Source organism: Trachinotus anak, unplaced genomic scaffold, assembly GCF_046630095.1.
Source record: "Trachinotus anak isolate AG129_WGS33_773 ecotype Australia unplaced genomic scaffold, CSIRO_AGI_Tana_v1 ptg000007l, whole genome shotgun sequence".
Classification (NCBI taxonomy): domain Eukaryota; kingdom Metazoa; phylum Chordata; class Actinopteri; order Carangiformes; family Carangidae; genus Trachinotus; species Trachinotus anak.
Window position 1 is genome coordinate 7,190,070 of NW_027273858.1, and position 19,879 is coordinate 7,209,948.

The 19,879-nt window shown below is 41.3% G+C and overlaps 1 protein-coding gene and 1 long non-coding RNA gene across 5 annotated transcripts in view; one reads left to right on the forward strand and one right to left on the reverse strand.

Moving 5' to 3' along the window:
• sdccag8 (SHH signaling and ciliogenesis regulator sdccag8) overlaps positions 1–19,879 on the forward strand; it is a 46,349-nt gene that overhangs the window by 20,681 nt on the left and 5,789 nt on the right. For 2 of the 4 annotated variants that reach the window (XR_011691361.1, XM_071480187.1), the window contains exons 14-16: positions 1,567–1,694; positions 6,203–6,311; positions 7,947–8,078. Coding sequence is in view for 3 of the 4 variants with exons in the window: in XM_071480187.1 (XP_071336288.1) it covers positions 1,567–1,694; positions 6,203–6,311; positions 7,947–8,078 (369 nt within the window). In the remaining variant the exon portion in view is untranslated. Of the gene's footprint in view, positions 1–1,566; positions 1,695–2,217; positions 4,232–6,202; positions 6,312–7,946; positions 8,079–19,879 lie in introns of those variants that run through there. The other 2 variants (XM_071480190.1, XM_071480189.1) reach the window with 2 other exon arrangements.
• On the reverse strand, positions 16,693–19,250 carry LOC139622688 (uncharacterized). The gene is made up of 3 exons (XR_011691362.1): positions 18,979–19,250; positions 18,178–18,280; positions 16,693–17,172 (listed from the first exon to the last, which is right to left on the reverse strand). It is a non-coding gene; the product is annotated as an uncharacterized lncRNA (long non-coding RNA).

Sequence of the window (19,879 nt, forward strand, 5' to 3'; positions counted from 1 at the left end):
CTTAGCTCGCATCTTACCTGCTCAGTTTTGATATTTCAGAGGACTGAAAGTGGAGATTAAACCGATCTGATCGCTACCAAATATGTCGACAGTGGCGCTAAGAACGGCGTGTTCTATGAATCATACAGTTATTCATATGTGGACTGTCTATTAATGGTCTTGTAAAAAGTAGATATGACTGATAAACTGATGTAACACCACAGCTATAGTGTTATGTGTGTTTATGTGTGGCATACATAAAACTGAATTAGATTAAAAGAAGTTGTACAGTAAATGCAGGATGAGAAGTAGCTTAAGTAAAGAGTTTTCACAGAGCTTTTCTTGAATTCAGTCGTGTTCAGAAATGTGTCCTTGACTTTTATTCAATTAGAGGATGAAGCTTTCAGTCTGCACTGGTCTATAATGGAGCGAGGTAAATTATGTGTGTGTGTTTCTGTGTGTGTTTCTGTGTGTGTGTGTGTGTGTGTGTGTGTGTGTGTGTGTGTGTGTGTGTGTGTGTGTGTTTGTAGACAGCTGCAGTATCACTCAGGGGTCTTCAAGCTGACAGTGGCCTGACACTTCTACCCTTCTACCCCCTAAGTCTTTTCTGTCATTCTCCTTTCTGTCCTCTCTTTAATTCTCTTGTCGGACGGTGTGCGGTCATCTCTTGCTTCCTCTCTCACCTCTTTCTTTCTCACATCACCGATATCCTTCACACAAATCAACCTTTACCCTTTCTTGTACCAGAAACAGTTGTCGAGCATCAATGAATGCACTGATTTATCCGCTGCTGATCCCAATATATATATATATATGTGTTCTGAACAGGTCGCTGGTATTTAACTGTCCCTGATCCCATTCAAGATGCACATTTTGCACATTTGGGTGTGATCCAAGGCATTTCATTTCACTCTCAGTTTGCACATTTCATTTTGAGAGAGATTATTAAATGCACTGCTTTCACAGCTGCTCATATACTGTATGTTTGCTATGTGTGTTCTTAATGTAGTCTGTTTAATTAGAAGCCACTTACAGGCGCAATCTGTGACTATGGATATCCCTACCAACAAAACAAGACTGGAATCTGCTGTCACTCTAGGATTGATTGACATGTCTTTAAGTGCGTTGATTAAGAGTCAATGTAAATAATAATTATTATGTTGTTTACATCAGTGCTGTTTGTAAAATGAGTGAAACCTGTTTTTAGCAGTTAAAAAAAACAGATTCTGTAATTATGTATCTAAATACACCTCAAATATACATGATAAAATTTTTAAGACAGAAGTTGTACCTGATGGTTTGTGGAAATGTTTTGTACTGTGGGCAGCCAAACAAAGTTGTGTAGTGGAATTGAGCATTTAATGAACACCATGCTACTTTGGTGATTGTTGCTCAGTTTGTATTTAGTGCATTTTTAAACAAATATGCTAATAACAGAAAATATGAATAAATCATCATTACTATGAATGGATATATTAGCGATCAGCTGCTGACTGGATTGTCTGAGATTAGTTCATCCCTTACTGTTTATTATAAGAGTGATTGTGGTTTCAATATCTCCTCAACAACCTGCTTCTTTTCTCCCAGACACGACAGAGAGAGTGCAGAACGGGCTCACGAGGAGCGGATGACATCTGCAGCCGTTTCAGCACGAGAAAGGGAGAGAGAGCTGGCTGTGCTGCTGGAGCGAACAGAGGCTCAACACCAGCAGAGAGGTCAGTGCTTCCATCCCCAGCAGCAGCAGTGGGCTTGGCTAAAAGTACTGTCTACCTGTCACAGCTCACTGTCTCCTTCCCGCCTCCTGACTTTATCAAATATAACCGACCTGTTTGTCCTCTGAGTAGCTCACAAGACCCACATTTCCTTTGCCCTCCATATTGTTCTCATCCGCAAACTGCCCTTTTAATTTAGATTGTTCTGGGACGTAACCTCACACTGGGTGTTCACTGTATGTGGCTGCATCATTGTTTCGTCGTGCGTCGGCTCTGTCACGTCTCTTTTGCCATTTGACTCTTCACTGAAGCATTTGTGAAGTATTAAAGTAGTCTGTCCTTCAGCAGCCACATTTTACAAACATATCAAATACACATTTGCAGCTCATTTATGATAAACATGCTAGATAGTCTGTGACTTTTGTTGTTTTAATTACCATAGTCTTATCATCATTCCTGTCTGTATTTCCTGAATAGTGTCTATTCACAGCAGGAAAATCTTTGTCTTCCCTCTCCTGCTGTACAGACTTTGGGGTGGAAGAGACATAAACAAGGAAGAAAAGGTAGTTTTGTATGTATGTTAAGACAAATCACTAACTAATGAAATGCACCACTACACATTAAATTCATGTGAAGTGGTCATAAATATTGGTATGTGAATTTCATTCCACTGAGATGTTTTAGTCATGTCTCTGGTGGCCATTGGCACACCAGCTGGAATGGCAGCAGACTGTGACTGGGAGCCATGATGGAGCCACATCCGGTGGACATTAGGGATCAGACTTCTCAAAGCAGGACATGAAAAGGTTTTCACACTAAAGAGAGAGTATCTCTACATGGCCGCATGGCAGTAAGTTCTCAAATTTGCATATCAGTAGGTTTATTGTACGCAAATGATGGGAGGGTGATGTGAGCAGAGGAGAATAAAGCCAAACTCAATAGGATGGAGCACACAGAGTCAGGATATCCAGAACTGCAAGGAGCAAAACAGCGACAACAGAGCTGATCAGGGTCAGCTACAGAATCACAGCCCTTGAGCTGGGACTGTTTCAGTCTCTTCCTCAAGGACGCTTCAGCGGGGTGGATCTTTGCTGGAACAGGGTCTTGAACCTGCATCTTCCAGTTGAAGGATGGTTTTCCTTCTCACTGTGCCACCTTGCTAACCTCCATCACAACATGACCAGAGTGGGAGGGGATGGACAGGAACACAAATCATCTGAGCTGAACAAGACTGAGCTGAAGTGACCTCAAAAGAGCCGAACAGAAGCCACAAGAGGAGAGGAGAGAATAGCAGGGCAGAGCAGAGGGAAGGTGATGGGAGCAGTGCAGAGAGACCCAGCTCAGAGCTCCCTGTCTGCCTGCACAGCAGAGCTGCTGCTGCTAGCACATCTGTTGCACCATCTGGACACCCCCCCCTACCCCCTCACCCCCCCCTCCCTCACACCCACCACCCACCCTCGACTACTCTCTCTCCCTCCCTCCCTTCTCCTGTCTTTTTATTTACCTGTGGTTAACTTCAACAAACAGGGAGCCTGCTGGTACGCAGAACAAAGATGGAGGGTATAGAGGGAGGAATGGATGGAGGGAGGGAAGGGGGGGTGGGGATAAACAAAGGGTCTGTTTCTGGCGCGTGTCGGCAGCACACATGTTGTCTAAAGAGAGCTGACATCAGAGCACAGCAGGAAACTGTGGATGGGGAGGGGATGGAGGGGTGGACGTCCTTTAGTAGCTCGCATCACTTCCTCTCCCCGTGCAACCCAACAGACGAGCTGGATAATTAGCTTTCTTGCTCTCCAAATCCCGCCTCTCTGTCCATCCGTTTGTCCTTCCATCCATCCGTCCCCCTCTCCCTTCTTCTCCACTCCCTCCCACCTTTTTTCAGATTTTTTTTTTCATGTTTCTTTTTTGAGTAAATGCGTACAGAGCAGCCTCTAGATGATATCAGATATTTGTTTCTCTCCGTCCCTCCCTCCCCTGCCATGCCTCTTCCCTCCCTCATTTTTCCTCTGTTTGTTTCCAGTGCCAGTTCTGCTGTGTTTCTGTGTCCCAGGGTTCTTTTTGGACTACGCATGGCCAGACGCATTCAAAGCCTGTTCCGCTAATTAGCATTCTTCATGCAACTTTTCCAGCACTGACCAAACTTTGTTGAGTGTACGTGTGAGTGCTGTTTGTGTAGTTTAGTATCAATCTCAGTAGCACCCAGTCTCTGCCCTCCATGTATTATCTATGGCAGTGATTTGAGGACGGTGACTGTATAGAGAGGAAGAAAAAAGGTTGGTAGTCGCTCACTTTGAAGGTGCAGTGTGCAGCCAGTCAGAAGTGAATAATATTAACTTCCTGACATCAGTGGGCATTTGCCTTTACACCTCTCCAAGTGATAATTATCCCTTTTGTGTTTTATTAGCATTTCTGTAACACACAGATGAAAATGTCGAGTTAAATTTCCTGCAGGTAAATGGTGAAAACCACAGCACAGAGATCTACCATTGTGGCTCCTCCTCTACTTTATTTACTACCCCCCCCCCCCCCAAAAATATCTACTGTATGCAAAAAAATAAAAATAAAAACTCTTCACAAGTCTGAGTTACTTTTCAAAGACTGCAAGTCCTTGTTGTTTTTGGTTTCGGTTGACTGTAACAGAATGCTGGAGCAGGTGGATCATTGCCTCAATCCAAACGGCAGCCATTGTTATTTTAAAAGAGCAGACATATGTTGGAGAGAGGAACGTGGATCATTTCAAAGGAATGATGAAAGGCCAGTGTTGGATTGTTCAGAAAGAGGCCCCCATGAGCGGTTGAGGACGTGGCAGGAAGGGTGGAAAGGAGAAAGAAAGCGCTTTCAAACAACAGTCCCCTCTCTTTCTCCATCTCCCTTTACCCCACTCACACACTTTATATTTCCATTCACCATCCTCTGCACTTCTGTTTTTCTCTGTACATCTCCTCCTGTTGTTTGAACCGTGTTGACTCTAATGCGAATGTCGACAAAAGCATTTTTGGGAAACTATTCAAAGAGACATATGTATCTTGCTTTCGCTGCAGGATTTGTTACAATAGATTTCATTGTTCAGCTCAACGCAGACGTTTTCCTCTGGTATGTGAGGCCGTGTGTTTGGCCTGCTCTTGAAGATGTACTGTATGTGTTCACAGACACAAATAGTAACATCATCATTTTTCTCTTAAAGTGTAACTTAAGTCAAATGAAAGCATAACCAAACTGAAATTCAGGGTCAGTGAGGTAACCTAAAATTTTAAATTTTATTTGCCGATTTAAAAAATAAAATAAAATCAGACCCACATTGTATACTGCAGTGAAATTAAGCAGTAGTGTATAACCTCAAACTTCATCTTGTTCTGCAATGGTAATTGAACAGTTTTTTTTTTTTCTCATAAAATATGCAGATCACAATGGATCACACAAATCTTCGTCACAGTTTTGGTCTTCACATTGCGACAAAGAAACTCCTCTGGTGCAACTGATAACACTCACTGTAAAGTGTTATTTCACTTTTGTGTGTGATGTCAGGTTTTGTTTGTGCACGGATTCCCTGTGTGGGCTTGAGAACAGTCATCCACCAATATTTTCCTTCCAAGTGCTTTACAATCTAATTCACTTGGTTTTCTTTTACCAGAAATCTGAATTACAAATATAAATATAATTTGTAAGGGAAAAAAAGTGATTCAGACAGCGTAGTTGTAATAACAGAATCTCATACATGCATCTACTGTGTGATTTTTCTTTTTCTCATTATGTTAATGCCTTGCTTGCTTGCTTTATTCTAATATTCTTTTGTAAATCCCTAGACTTGATATTTGCAACACGCTGAATATGAAGCTTTGCTTTTGTCAGAATTTTTGTTTTATGGTTATTTTATTAAGCCAAGTTTGAGCTGATATTTCTCAGTCTTATTGTCTTACATGTGTTTGTTCATGTCTTTTTACTGAGGTTGTCTTGTTTCAGTAGAGCAGCAGTTCATTTCAAGATATGTTAAACGCAGACAAGAAGCAGGTAGAGTAAACAACTGCTGCACAGTTTAGGAAGAAGTTGAAGTTTCGTAAGATTTCAACAGTAAACTTAAAAACAGTATGTTTAGGTATTAAGTTAGAAGTAGTTAGCTGGGGTTGGCTCAGTTTTGTTTGAGCCAGGATTTACTAGAGATGGAGAGAAATGGAGACAGATACTCTATAGATATATACTATAATATATGTGGTAATCTGAAACCAGATTACACATGTTGATGATTAATGCTTTCAAAAAAATCTGCTATTAAACTATGTGTTAGGAGTGTCTGTGTGTATATGCTAATTAGTAATGGATTATTAGGGTGATTGGTGGAGTCCAGTGACAACAGATCCTTGAGGCAGCTTGTTGAGTTTGACAACATCTGAACTTCAGTGTATTGCTTAAATCTCCATCAGTTTCTGTGCAGCTAAGCTCTCTGAAAGCTACATGACTTCACCTGTGATGGTTAACTTCACTGTCACTCAAGGTTTTCCAATGACTGATTGCAGTTGGAGAGCTCGATGGTCTGCTGAGTTCCCAGAATTCCCTGATTAGGAAGCTGAAGGAGGAGTGCTGCAACCTGGGGGTCAAACTGGAAGAGCTGACAGAAAACAGCCGGTCAGTGTTTTCTGTTTCATTCTTTCATCACATTTCCTCTTTGTTTAAACATTCATTCACTCAATTATGCTTTTATTTTCCTCCACTTTCTGACTCAGTGGGTTACATTGTAACTTATTCATTTTCCATGAAAACATTTTTATATGAGTGGGTGAGTCAAAACGTACTTGTGTAGATACACACAGCTTGCTGGTTTGTCCCCCTGATCTGTTGGACATCCATGTCATCATTTCATGAAGCATCATCGATTCAGGCAGTTTGGACAGAGCTTGTCAACATACTACATACTGCTTTCCAGTCTGACCTGTTTTCTTGTTAACCTGATGCTACAGTAGTCACAGCAGGCCTGCACAGCTCTCCATCTGGGCTGCCTGTGTGTGTGTTTCTGTGTATGTGTGTGTGTGAGAGTGACCCTGGGCCCAGTGTCCTGTCAGCTGTTGGAGCTGTGCTGCACATTAGTCACATGACAGCCCCCAATCTGGCCCTGCCAGACCGGACTGGCCTCACCAGCCACAGGACACGTGCACACAACACACTCTGAAGTACGCTGTGTATTTTCCTATGGATGGACATCAGTAGTAAATACACATGTATATACACAGTCGTAATCACCTCCCTTAATGTGTCTTTATGCGTAGGATTTCACATACATATTGACACACTGCTATGAAGTAAGTGTGTGTGTGTGTGTGTGTGTGTGTGTGTGTGTGTGTGTCATGTAGTTTAGCAGCAGTATGTTGCTGGCGTGTTTTGAGCCTTGGGCTGTTTGAGCTCCTGGAGTCGAAGCCTAGTGTAGCGGTTAAAGTCCTGCTGGATGGGCTCAGTCGGGCTGAGTGAGGTTACACTGAAACGGTGGCAGCAAGATGAATAAGAAAACTCTGGTAAATTGTTTTCACTGACTATGAGTCTTACAGTATGAGGCCTACACCTGCTGATTGGCTGCTTTAGTTTTGGAAAGCAAGAAAAGGGATTCAGGGCGGCCGTACCACATTGACCAAAACACATACCTCATACCTGCAGCATCTGGCCAAGGACATTTATTGCAGGTCATACCCGTCTTTCTTTCTCTGTCACCACAGAATAAAGGCTAAATGGCTAAATGCCAAAAAAAATCATCTTTTAAAAAAGGGGGTTGGTTAATAGTTAATGGTGTCAGTATTTGATGCTGCTTATCAACTCAAAGACATTATTTCAATTTAAGCTTTTTACTCTGCACAAATACATATCCTTAATCAATTATATATTTAGAAAAAAAAATTGAATAAGCATTGAACTTGTCAACAAGATATAACCACAGACCACTGTGTGTAGTTTTGCTCAGTTTTTTTTTTTTTATCTCTGTTTTACTTTTTATTGAGTCTATTTTATGTCTTTCTTTTGTCTTATATTATAAAGCACTTTGTAACTTCTGATCTATATAAACTTTACTTACAGGGTTATTATAGAGTAATCCTTTAAATAAAACATTTATATATAAATATAGCATTAATGTTAACTCTGTGTGTGTGTGTGTGTGTGTGTGTGTGTGTGTGTGTGTGTGTGCGTGTGTGCGCGCGCGCGTGCGTGTGCGCGCGTGCGTGCGTGTGCATGTGCGTGCGTGTGCGCGTGTGTGTGCGTGCGCGCACGCGCGTGCAGGAGTGAACTAGAGCAGGTGACCCTGGAGAAACAACACCTAGACGAGACAGTGAAGAGTCTGAGAGCTCGCTGCTCGGACATGGAGGAACAGTGTGTCCAGCACGGTCGAATGCACCAGCGCATGAAGGACAGGTGTGTGAATACACATAATACACACAACTCCTCAAACTGTTCATACAACAGAGTCAAAATCCATTTGCTGACATCTTTATCACATTATTAGAGACATTTTAGTCCTTTCTGTGGTGTTCACCAGTAATTTTTTAAAACATTTTTACTTTTACAGAAAGCATCCCATGATTGTTTATCACACTGTGTGTGTGTGTGTGTGTGTGTGTGTGTGTTTTAGTTTGAATTTCTTTCCATTGTGGTGTATGGCGGCAGGCTTCAACCAGTCCATCTTCTCTACATCTTGTTTATTTTTATAAGGATTGTTTTAATATTTGTTGACCCAGTGGTTGTTGTGTCATTAGCAGTTTATTTCCCTGTTGTCTGTATAGAAACAGTCTCTGCTTCATCAGGCTGCACAGTCAAACTGTTCTCTGATCAAAAACCACTGCTTTTTTTCTTATATATTAGTGTAGTGGAGAGAATAAACTTTAAACTCCCATCAGTCACTTGTGGAGGTCCACAGAGCACTGTAACAGCATTAATGCATGCAGTAGTAACTGCAAAGTTCAGTAGATGAAACACAGAGAAATGGCCTTAAAATTAGGGTGGTAAGTGGTGAAGTCATATATCAGATTATTTATTTATGGCTGTGTTGCTTCACGGCTTCATGAATAATAATGATAATTCATTTACAAGGATTTAATTCATGATAAATTGTGACTGGTTTGGTAACATCTCAACTAACTGAGCTAAACTCAAAAGTGATGCTCCAGTCAGGCTCATAAGCTGCATTCACAGTGTACAGGTATACACAGGCTCTCAGTAAGTTTTTGTTGAAGTAATGCCCCATAATTCATGAATTCACTATTTCCACTTATCGGTTCACTCTGTAATGATCAGTAGATTAGGATTTCAGACGCTTATAAATCATCACTGACAGGTTTATTGTAAATTACAACAGTGATTTACATGTCTGTAAAGCTCAGAAACATTGCACTGTGGAGTTTTTAGAGAAGTAGTGTAGAGCTGAAAGGGTTGGTTGATTAATTGATTAATGAAGGCAGAGAAAATTAATCTGCTGCTGTTTTAATGATCAAATAATTCTTTTTTTTTAAGTTGAAATTCTTAAAAATCACTGGTTTGAGCTTCCTCATTGTGAATATTGGCTGTTTTTTTTTTTTTTTAAGTCTTCTATGATAATAAACTGAATATCTTTGGGCTGTTTGTTGGACAAAACAAGCAGTATGAATGATGTCACCCTGGACTTTGTGAAGTTGAGATGGGTGTTTTGGGCTATTTTCAGACATTTTATGGACCAAACAATTCATCGAATAGTGGAGAAAATAATCCACAGACTAATCAATAATGAAAACAATTGGTAGTTGCAGCCCCAAAATGGTGCACATGCTGTTGGCACCACATTTTCTGTTCCATTGTGCACATTTTGCAGGGCATTTCATGGTACATTTTACACATGGAATCATAAAACTCAGCTACAAAGGTAAAAAGTAAATATGTAAGAGACAGGGAGTGAATATGGAAATACTGACTTATAAAAGCTGCAGTTAAAGCTGCTTCCTTTGACTTATGTTACACTATCTGTACATAGTTTGTGAGGAGTGTGTGTGCACGTTGTGGGGGTCTCTTCCTCCCTGAGTGTGGAGCCCAGTTGGTGTGTGTCGCCACAGGACGCCTGGCATACAGCCTGGCTCTGCCAATGTGGGCAAGAGTGTGTGGGTGTTGTTGCCCCACTCTGCAGGATCTCTATCCCCCCAACTCCACCTTCGTCTTCCACACAACCAAGCACACATGCACACACACACACACCCGCTCACCCTTCTCTCCTGCTCCATCACTGACACCACATATTGTCTACCACCCACCGGTGTTAACCTGTCGACAGTCAGACGCTGCCAAAAAACAAAGTTTACCAAGTCACAGCTGTCTCCTGGTAGTGTGTGACTTTCTTTGTGTGTTTCATAGAAAGAAAAACAATCTAAGTTGTCAAGGAGTGTGAAGTATGAATATTCTGTATGTTTCTGCACATATGTTATGGTGGTATCTTTGTGTGTCTGTGTGTGTGTGTCTGTATGGGTTGCTATTGCATGTTCTCAGGAGGTTTAGCAGAGTAGGAATCTGGCTGCCAAAAGTGGATTGGCTGGGAAGTTGGCACCTAACTTCTCTCTTCTCCCATCTGAACCACAATAATCACTCTTGGCATTTAGTGAGTTTTATTTTCTGCTTTGACACTTAGTTGGTTGATGAATCCTCCTGATATTTCAAAATCTCTTGAGTTCAGTTCTACATGAGGTCACTTTTGGAGCGACTGTTAAGCCGCTTGACCACAATTTTGTATTTGATTTTCATGAGACAAGTGTGTATGTTTGGGAATGCATTGATTCTGATCAGTAAATACACATATTTTTGGCATTTATGAAGTTATTTTTTTTAGGTGACTTGTTGTACGGAGGTGCAGCTCAGGGATGAGGGAGAGACAGGCAGGCGAGAGAGGTGTGAGTCATGTTTACGATGATCCACGTTGCAGCTGGTACTTAGTTTTGTGATGTTTGTGATTGTATTTGTTGTACTGATCCTACTCAGGTGGCAAACTCTACAGCTGGTGTCCTGCCACAAATACAATGTTATCATTCTGGTTTCAGCTTTACCAAATAAAAAAAGAGATCCACAGTATTGATCAGGGATTTATTCCAGTCATGTCTTGCAGGTTGTGATTAAGCTGTAGAGACAGGACTGAACTCTCTGACAGAACTTTGTAGATCTGTGTGTGTGTGTGTGTGTGTGTGTGTGTGTGTGTGTGTGTGTGTGTGTGTGTGTGCGCATGTGTCTGTGTGTGTGTGCGCAGTTATGTTTGTATGCATGTATAAATATTCATGTATAAGCGGTACGTCAGTCTCTCTACATATGGTACTGTTCTCATACTGAATAGCATGCATGTTCTAGGCATCCTCAGTGTATGTGTGAGTGTGTGTGTGTCCATACATTGGGTATATGTTAGTTGGTCCCTGCAGGCCCCGAGTGCTTGGTGGGCACCCTGCCGCGCCGCTCGGGGGTTAAGGTGTACGTGTTAACAAGCTGGTGCAAGTGGGTTCAATATCCAGCGCCCCGCCCCTCCCCACAGCCTCTCCATCGGCCTGCAATCTGTGCTGCGAAGAGCGGCAACAGCGCACCACGCACAAAACATTTGGAAAATCAGCTTGATTTATTTTTACATGGGCAAGCTGATTGCCAAACTACACAGGGGTTTTAGCACACAATGTTTTGCTGCACCATTTAATTATTTATTTCACTATTTCTGTGTTGTTGTTTTTTGTTTTTTTTTCTTTTTGCCTGGAAATGAAGGGATAGAACAGAGGGTGGAGAGATTGAGCACGGGAACAGCGAGTTAGAGAAGATGCAAAGATAGTTACTGTAAATGATTAATTTAAAGGTTATATGTCTTTTTTTTTATCAGCAGTGTGGTTTAAGAAATAAGACATTACATTTTGGTTTATTAAGTCAAATTAAGTTAAAACTGGAACTATTTGCAGCACAGACTTTATTTTAGGTCTTCAAACCATCTACAACTTTATTTTCTAGAATCTGTATTTAATTGACGACAATTCATTCAGGTATTATATAATATTTTCTATTACTTTTATACCTGAGGAAACACTTACACAATAAGAAATCTCCTTGAACTTGATATCGTTTAAATTAATTTATTTCGCAGTGTGAGCAGGTGATGTTTGTAATATACACAAGCAATGAAATAACAGATTCAAAAAGAAAAATGCAGGGAATGGATGTGTATTATCTTACAGATTATTTAAAGTCAAGAACACCAAACTAAGAACATTTGCTTCATTTCCAAGTGAATTTGACTTGTCATTTTTATGTGATTTGTTTAAGTAATTGCAAATTTTGATACAATTCTGACAAAAGTAAAAATCTTAGTGCCAATTAATTGAGACAAAGATCTAAGTGAAAACACCAGTGTGAAGAAACAGTCTTTTCTAATAATAAATATTTGGAACGCTTGTGAAGGTTATTATGGCTCTTAAAATATTTCCTACTCATGTCAGTTCTTTTTTTTTAGTATAAACACTCCTTTAAATAATGATTTAAAAAATAGATTAATTAATATTTGGTTTGCAGAAACAGTTCTGAATGCAACCACATTATTAAAATTAGAAAAGACACAAGAAGCAGACACAGTCAGAGTAAATGTACAACTATTCGTAACACTGTGGTACATCTTTATGTTTTTTTTTCCTTTTTGACTGGAAATCCCAACTTTTTTTTTTCTCAGGGTTTACTTAAAAAAAAAAGATTTCTCTATTTCTTCTTATATATAGATAGAAATACAAATAAGGACTGCTAGAAGTCCAGTCCCTGTCTATAAAAAGATTTTTTTTCTCACAGATTAATTCAGAGAGAAAAGTTCTTCTCTGCTATTTTCTGATTAAGATTTATATCTGCTGACTCTCAACTGTAACTTTCCTCCCCTCTGCCCCCCCCCTTCCCTCACCCTCTTCTTTCCTCCTTCTCATCTCTTTTCACTTTCCTTTCCCCTTTGACCTTCCTTTATTCTCTAACTTTACTCCTCTCTTCTCTTCCTCCTCTCCTCTCTTCTCCTCCTCCCCTTTGCTTTCTGTACCAAACACCACGCAACCTTTTCTCACCCCACAGCTGTTCACAGGCTGTTTCACCAATTATCACTACGCATGTACACACTTAGGTCACATACACAGACTCTCTCACACACAGACACACACATGTACGACAGACCAACATAACACCAACGCTCACTTATCCACACATAGTGACAGCAGTGTGTGTGTGTGTGTGTGTGTGTGTGTGTGTTTGTGTGAGCTCACAGTGCAGCCCTTTAAGGAGAGCAGCAACATATACGCAGATGTGCCTGTAGATCCACAGGCTTCACTGGGCCATATGGCCTCCACGAAGAAAGATGGTGCATGCGTCTGGAGGAGTGTAGAGGAGGGAGGGAAGGATGGAGGAGGGATGGAGGGCCATGTGTGGCATGAGCTGTGCAAGCAGTTGTTGAAGTATGTATGCCTGTGGATGTGTGTGTGCGTTTGCACCAGAGGCTCCAGGAGATCGGTTAATGGAACAAATGGTCGCGGCGGGCCGGGGAAGAAGGAACAGGCTTGCTGCTACCGCAGGCGGACAGCAAGCCCCGGGCGAGGGCTGCTTCGTCTGGGCTCCTGCCACACACACACACACCCTCTGTCAAACCCTCTTCTCCCCTCACCCCCACCACCCCAAACACACAGTGTGCTGCCATGCCCCAGAAGCAAAAGGACGCTCCTTGCAAAACTTTTCATTTGCAAATGAAGTTGGCAGAGGCTGGGTGAAGGAAACAGGACAGCTTTCATTTGTCTCATCTGTGTGTGTTTGTGTGTGTGTGTGTGTGTGTGTGCACACACGCATTTGTGTGCATCTGTGTGTATGATGAGTCGCAAACTGTGTGTGTGATCTGAGAGCTACCGAGAGATAGAGGGATGATAAAAGAGTGAGATGTGCAGAAATCAGGGATAAAGACGATGAACAAGGCCCAGAGTGAGGTGCAGCTTTTACACACTTATAATTAAAACCGTTGCGCTCCACACTCATGTTCCACAGATCGTTAATATTAACAGCACTGCTGTCACCTCTTTACATTTTTACTGAACACATATGCACAGTTTTTTTCCCCATTCTTTCTTCATAAAACAGCAGCTCCTTCACATTTATTATGTTTCCTGGAGGAAAAGTTAAGTGTTGCAGAAATGATAGAAACAGAGGTTCAGGGATGATAGCAGTAGGTTTTGGAGGGGTCTTTTTTTTTGTTTGTTTGTTCATTTTCTGAACACAAAAATTAATATTACACTTAAAAAAATAATTGTGAGAAATGTAAAGTTCAAATTTATTAGCTATATTAACAGTCATTTTTATTTATACACTTGATTTACAACTGAACACCTGCATTTGTGGGGAAATGTCAACCACATTAAGGCAGAAAGAAACAGTTTGGTCCACAGTTCATACTTCAACCTCTTTCCGGTTTTTCTCTCACGCTCGTGTTCTTACCTCTGGATGGCGCTGATCAGTCGTCCTCCCTCCTCCCTTCATCTTCCTCTCCTTCTCTTCTCATCGTTTCTGTCTCTGCATTGCCCAGCTGGCTTCTGTAGCCGGGAGCGAATGCAGGGCGGCCTGCTGAAAGAGCATTGTCAAACGGTGGCTTTACAGCTCTATCACACGCACAGGCACACACACACACACACACACACACACACACACACACAGACGCACAGATTTGCAGCTCAGATGTCGCGCTGTAGCCAGAGGCTTGCAAGCTGGAGCGTTAACTGTGCAAAGCGTCACATCTCAAGCCCCAGTCAGTGACATTCGCTAACGCTACTTCATAAAACTACAACTAGAAAAGTCGTGCATAGACACCTGCCCCCCTTCTTTAGAAAAATGTTAAAAGTAACAACAGCTGAAACACTTTGATGCCAGGGAAGCAAACACTAAACACAAGACTTAAAAAGAGTCAGCAGGCCTCACGGCAGTAAACACTTTGACATTGAATAGATGATATAACAGCCTGCAGCAGCTCGGAAACCTCTGTTCATACAGTGACAAAATGAAAGCAGAGACAACTTCTGCTGTTTACAGCTTTGTTTATTCAAATCCAGGGTAAGAATATATTTCTGATATTCCTCCTTTACACGCTGCAAATCTGTTTTAATGTAACTAAAAATGTTAACAGACACAGGGCTCCGAGTTCTGGCTGCAAGAGGTTTCGTCAGACCAAAGACTAATTTTGATCTCTGGTTTATATTTCGAACAGATTTATACATTTTTCCATTCATCACCTTTTTATTTATTGTTTTAATTTGTCTCACCTTTAATATTTATATTCTTTATTTAGACAGTAGGTTTGATGGTGCAAAGCTGCTGTCAAACCTCTGGATGATTACAGCCCATTATGACTGTGACCAAGAAGAAATGACATCAAATGTAAGACATGATAAGAAATAAACAATAAAAAAAATAAAAAAAATAGAGGATACCAGTTAGAAGTTTTGAAAAAAGGTTTAGACTATAAGCTCTGTTCTGTCTGTTTGTCCAAGCAGCGCATGGAGCTGTGTGTTGAGCTAATTTGATCAGTCCCTTAATATGCAGCTTGTTAAAGTTGAGATAATAATCAGCCTTACAGATCAATAGAACATGTGCTTTACTTTAACACAACGTTTATGCCTGATACTGATGTGAAACAACTATTAAACTGATAAAACAGTTAAGGACCCACGACAGTCTTTTGGTTTTTGTATCTTATTTATAATAAATCCCGTAACAATACTTAACATTATTCAGAATGATACCACAGTGCTTTAGATTTTAGATGTTTTATCTGTCGTCCAGGGATCAGCTGTTATATCTGATCTTATTTTCAAAGTAACATCATCATTTTCAGTCACTGAGTACAGGCTTACTGTTACAACTGCATCCCCACTCAGCATTAATGTCACTCTGGCAACAGTACAAGCAGACATGATGCTCATAACGATCAGTTACTTAACCAAAGAGTGTTTCACGTCACTGCAAAATGATTTTAAGTTTAATATTAATTTACATCCAAAAATGTAAAACACAACAGCACACTATAAGAAAATTAGCAGGAATGTAAAGTAAATGGGATTTTAGTAAATGGGTAAGAACATAAAAAAAAAACATTGGTATATACTATTTAAAACCAATGATTTCTTACAAAATGAAATTGTCATTAAGACGTTTTTGCTTCTATAAATCAGTTGCATCTTTCAGACATAAAATCTACACGTAAAGATTTTAAAACAAAAGTTACAAAGTGCTCCACAATAAAATCATTTAGCAGCAAATATCAAACAGGCAGAATGGTAACAAACACAACAGCAACACAATATAATAAAACCAAAAAAAAACAAATGGACAGAAGTGAGTCTTCGGAAGCTCAAAAAAATCAGCTTAAGTGAAAGATCAAATGTTTGCAGGTACTGAACATTACATTATTAAAAAAAAATTTTTTTTTCCTCTTCAGTTTAAGCTAAGCTCTGGGATCATTCAAATAGATGCTGGTTAGAGACTTGAAGATACTATTTAGACAAAGCAAATCAGACATGTATTCAGGGGCTTCACTGTGAGGGGCCCACTGGATAACTACAATGATATATCAATATATAGGATTTCTGGCTTCATGGCTTTTTAGGTTTCACACAGAAAAGTTCAGTGTCGACTCAAACATGACAGGACAGTTGCAGATGAGCTGCAGCGCTCATCTGGCACACACGACTAGTAACAACATGTAAAACTTTTTTTTTTTTTTTCCTTCTCATCAGTGTTCAGCAGATTCAACAGTGGTGAGCTGGAAAATGATGATATCAAGGAAAGGAGTGTCCTCAGTTCTCACACAGGCTGCTCACAGATGATTTTAAAATTTCCAAGTAGAAATACTTAATTTGTTTAAGTAGGAGCAGTCGGATAAAAAACATTAAAACTGATATTAATGTCTACTGCAGGAAAAAGAAAATATGTAAGAGCTTTGTTCTTGAAATTTGAGACTTTTTACCACTCTCTAAGGCCTTCCTTTTTGGAAACTGAATGACTTTTAAGACCTGCAGATACCTTGATTATGTTAAAGTTGACTGGCTCTGATATTGATGATATTTATTTTGTAGTATTTACAGAATTTTTATCCTTTAGTGCGAATGATGTTTAGGACTGAGGACAGATCTGCACAAAACCTCTTTCTCTTTAAAATCTTTAATTCTCAGTAAAACTGATTTATCTGAATTAGAAATGATTTATTACGCTTATAAATGCAGCACAAGTGTATATGGCACATAGGATGTCTGTGTATTCAGACATGTAGATGCTGATCTTGTGTGTGTTGTATCTGTTAGTGACTTGATCTGTGAAGGAGAAGTTAGAGAGATGGTGCTGAGCCAGCACACAGCCGGAGTTACCTTTGGAGGAAAAGCAGGTTCCCTTCAAACATGATGCTGACGTGTCAAGTTGCTGGTACGTTTACAGAGTAGAGTGCATGTCTGAAAGGGACCAGTCAGTCAAGTCTCTGGAACAGTAGATGAACAGATAGCATAAGAAAAAAACAAAAAACAAACATCAAATAAATAACAGTGAGGGAGCGGATGTCGGTCTCATCCCCGATCAAAACACACAGTGTCACCAATCGTGTTCCCATGTCAAATGTGCATGTTAGCAAGAGCAACAACTGGCATGACAGGTTGGTGGGGAGGAAGAGGGGTACAGCCTTCAGGCACACACACACACACACACACATTCTTGAGTGCAGTTGTGTGCCAGCCAAGATTTAGCTAGAGCGCTGGGGTGTGAGGGTGGCGATGGTGGGCCTGGGATTGGGCAAAATATGGTTTTCTGTGTGTGTGTGTGGGTGTGTGGGTGTGTGTGGCAGCTGCAGCCTTCATGCCCCTGGCATTGTTGTTGTAACCAGGCAAGCCAAGGCCGTCTGCCTGCATTCTTTACCCCCTAGGCCCCCTGCATGCTACACACACACACACTCACACACACAACTCAACGTTCATTTACTCTAACGTTTGCATGTTTGGAGTTAAGATTTTTCATTATCTTTTACATTTGACTCTTGCACTTAATTTTTTTGCAGAGTCCTATTTAATTTCTCTAATTCTTCCCGTCTCTGAGAGTGTGGTTGTGTCTGCATGACAGAGTGTGTACGTGTGTGTTGTCCTGTGTCTCTCACATTACAGATCTCATCACAGGAGCACAGCTGAAATTTGCTCTCTAATTATCGTCCACATTGATCTTCACACAGTTCTTCTCATCTTTATTTTTCTGCAAATAAAGGAAAATTCTCCAGATTTAACCTAAGAACCTGAGCTGAGTTATTTCTGGAAATACGTGCAGACTGTACAGTAAGACATTAGTTTACTCGGTGGCTTTTTTCATACCATTTTGATAATGTATGCGCTGTCCTGTAAATATTTTCTTGAGGGGATTTTCTTAAAGCGACACACTCCGCTATCTGATTTGTTTAGTAATAGAAACACACTCATTCATATGGGGCTTTTGAATGACAGACCTGAACGCTGCTTCCAGATCTTCTTTTTCTACTCGGGTCCCTCTGTTTAACGTGACGTTAGCACTTTCCCTTTGGACCATGCCTTTAGGAGATATCCTTCCACCTGTAAATAAATATGCAAACACAGACAAACACACATACACACAACAGAGTTTAGACACTAGCTGTGGGCTACGACTGATGTATACCACAGAGAGGCAACTGTGTCTGTGTGTGTGTGTTGTAATTAATCTCCTTAGTAGCAGCAGTCAATAGAGAGTGCAGCGGTTCGAGGTGCAGAGTTTGATTATCGGGCTGTCAGGGGAAATTACTGCAAACTGCCTCCCAGCTAAACTTGAGTTTATTGTGTCTGCTGGAGAGCAAAACACACACCGACTTACACGCCTCACTCTAGAAGCTGTTTCAGGTATCTGTCTCTGCATAATTGAGGAATTATTTCAGTGTAGATGTTTGTTGTGTGTGTGTGTGTATGTATGTATGCGTGTGTGTGTGTGTGTGTGTGTGTGTGTGTGTGTGTGTGTGTGTGTGTGTGTGTGTGTGTGTCAGTAAACCACGGGATCCAGCAGGTGGTGTCCTTTCACCAGGTCAGTGGGGGGAGGCTCTCCTTCTCTAATAACCCCCCACCCCCACCCACCCCACCCTCATCACAGCCAGCCGTCAGCCAGGCCAGCAGCAGGAGCTGGAGCCTTCAGCCTCTTTGTCTCTCCGTCCCTCCTCCACCCTGCCCCGTCCCGTCCCACAGCTCAGCCGACACCACAAACTGTCAACCCTTGTTTTTCACCGACTGCAGATCCTCCTCACCTAAACATCCAGTTAACTTGTCTCGCCATCAGCTCATCCATCAGTTCATCCAAGCTTCCTCCCTTCCTCGCCAGTTCCAGGCAGCGGGCAGAGGCAAGCCAGCCCGCAGTGTGTGTGTGTGTGTGTGTGTGTGTGTGTGTGTGTGTGTGTGTGTGTGTGTGTGTGTGTTAGTGTAGGGCAGTGCCCGAGCATTAAGCCGTATTAAGCCCTAATTAATGAGTGTGCCAGTCGATAGAGGCCAGTTATTGGATTTTCTGCTTTAGCTGCTGGAAGGAGTGCTACCATAATCACACACACACACTAATATACACACATCCCCCCTCTGAGACAGGGTATGCAAGGTGAGACAGGAGGTGGATTAGAGAGTATATGTGTGTGTGTGTGTGTGTGTGTGTGTGTGTGTGTGTGTGTGTGTGTGTGTGTGTGTGTGTGTGTGTGTTGTATAAGAAGGCCAGAGGTTGGCAGCTCTCTGAACAGACAAACTGAGTGTGTGTGGTTGTTTCTGTGTGTGCCAGGGTCAAAGCTTCAGTTACTGCATTACATAAACCTGCAGCTTACAACCTGCAGCCGCTTTAAACATCTCAGGCCACGACCTGACAAACTGATTTACTGGCTGCCTGTTCAGCTCACTTACTGTTAGACTGGTGTGTCTGTAAGCCTGCTGGCATTTAACCTGCACACATTTCTCTCATTTGTAGATCGTTTTGCACAGTTGGTGTTTTTTCTCCTAAACACCTGGATGTTGGATATTTTACAGTTCCTGGAAAACTAGTGTTGCAAATAAAAGAAATGAGGACTAGTTTGCTTTCAAATGCAACACATAAATCAAAGTAACAGTTTGTGAACGTACACAAGGCCTGCGTTACAACTCGGGGATGTTGAGTTTGAAAGACAGCTAATG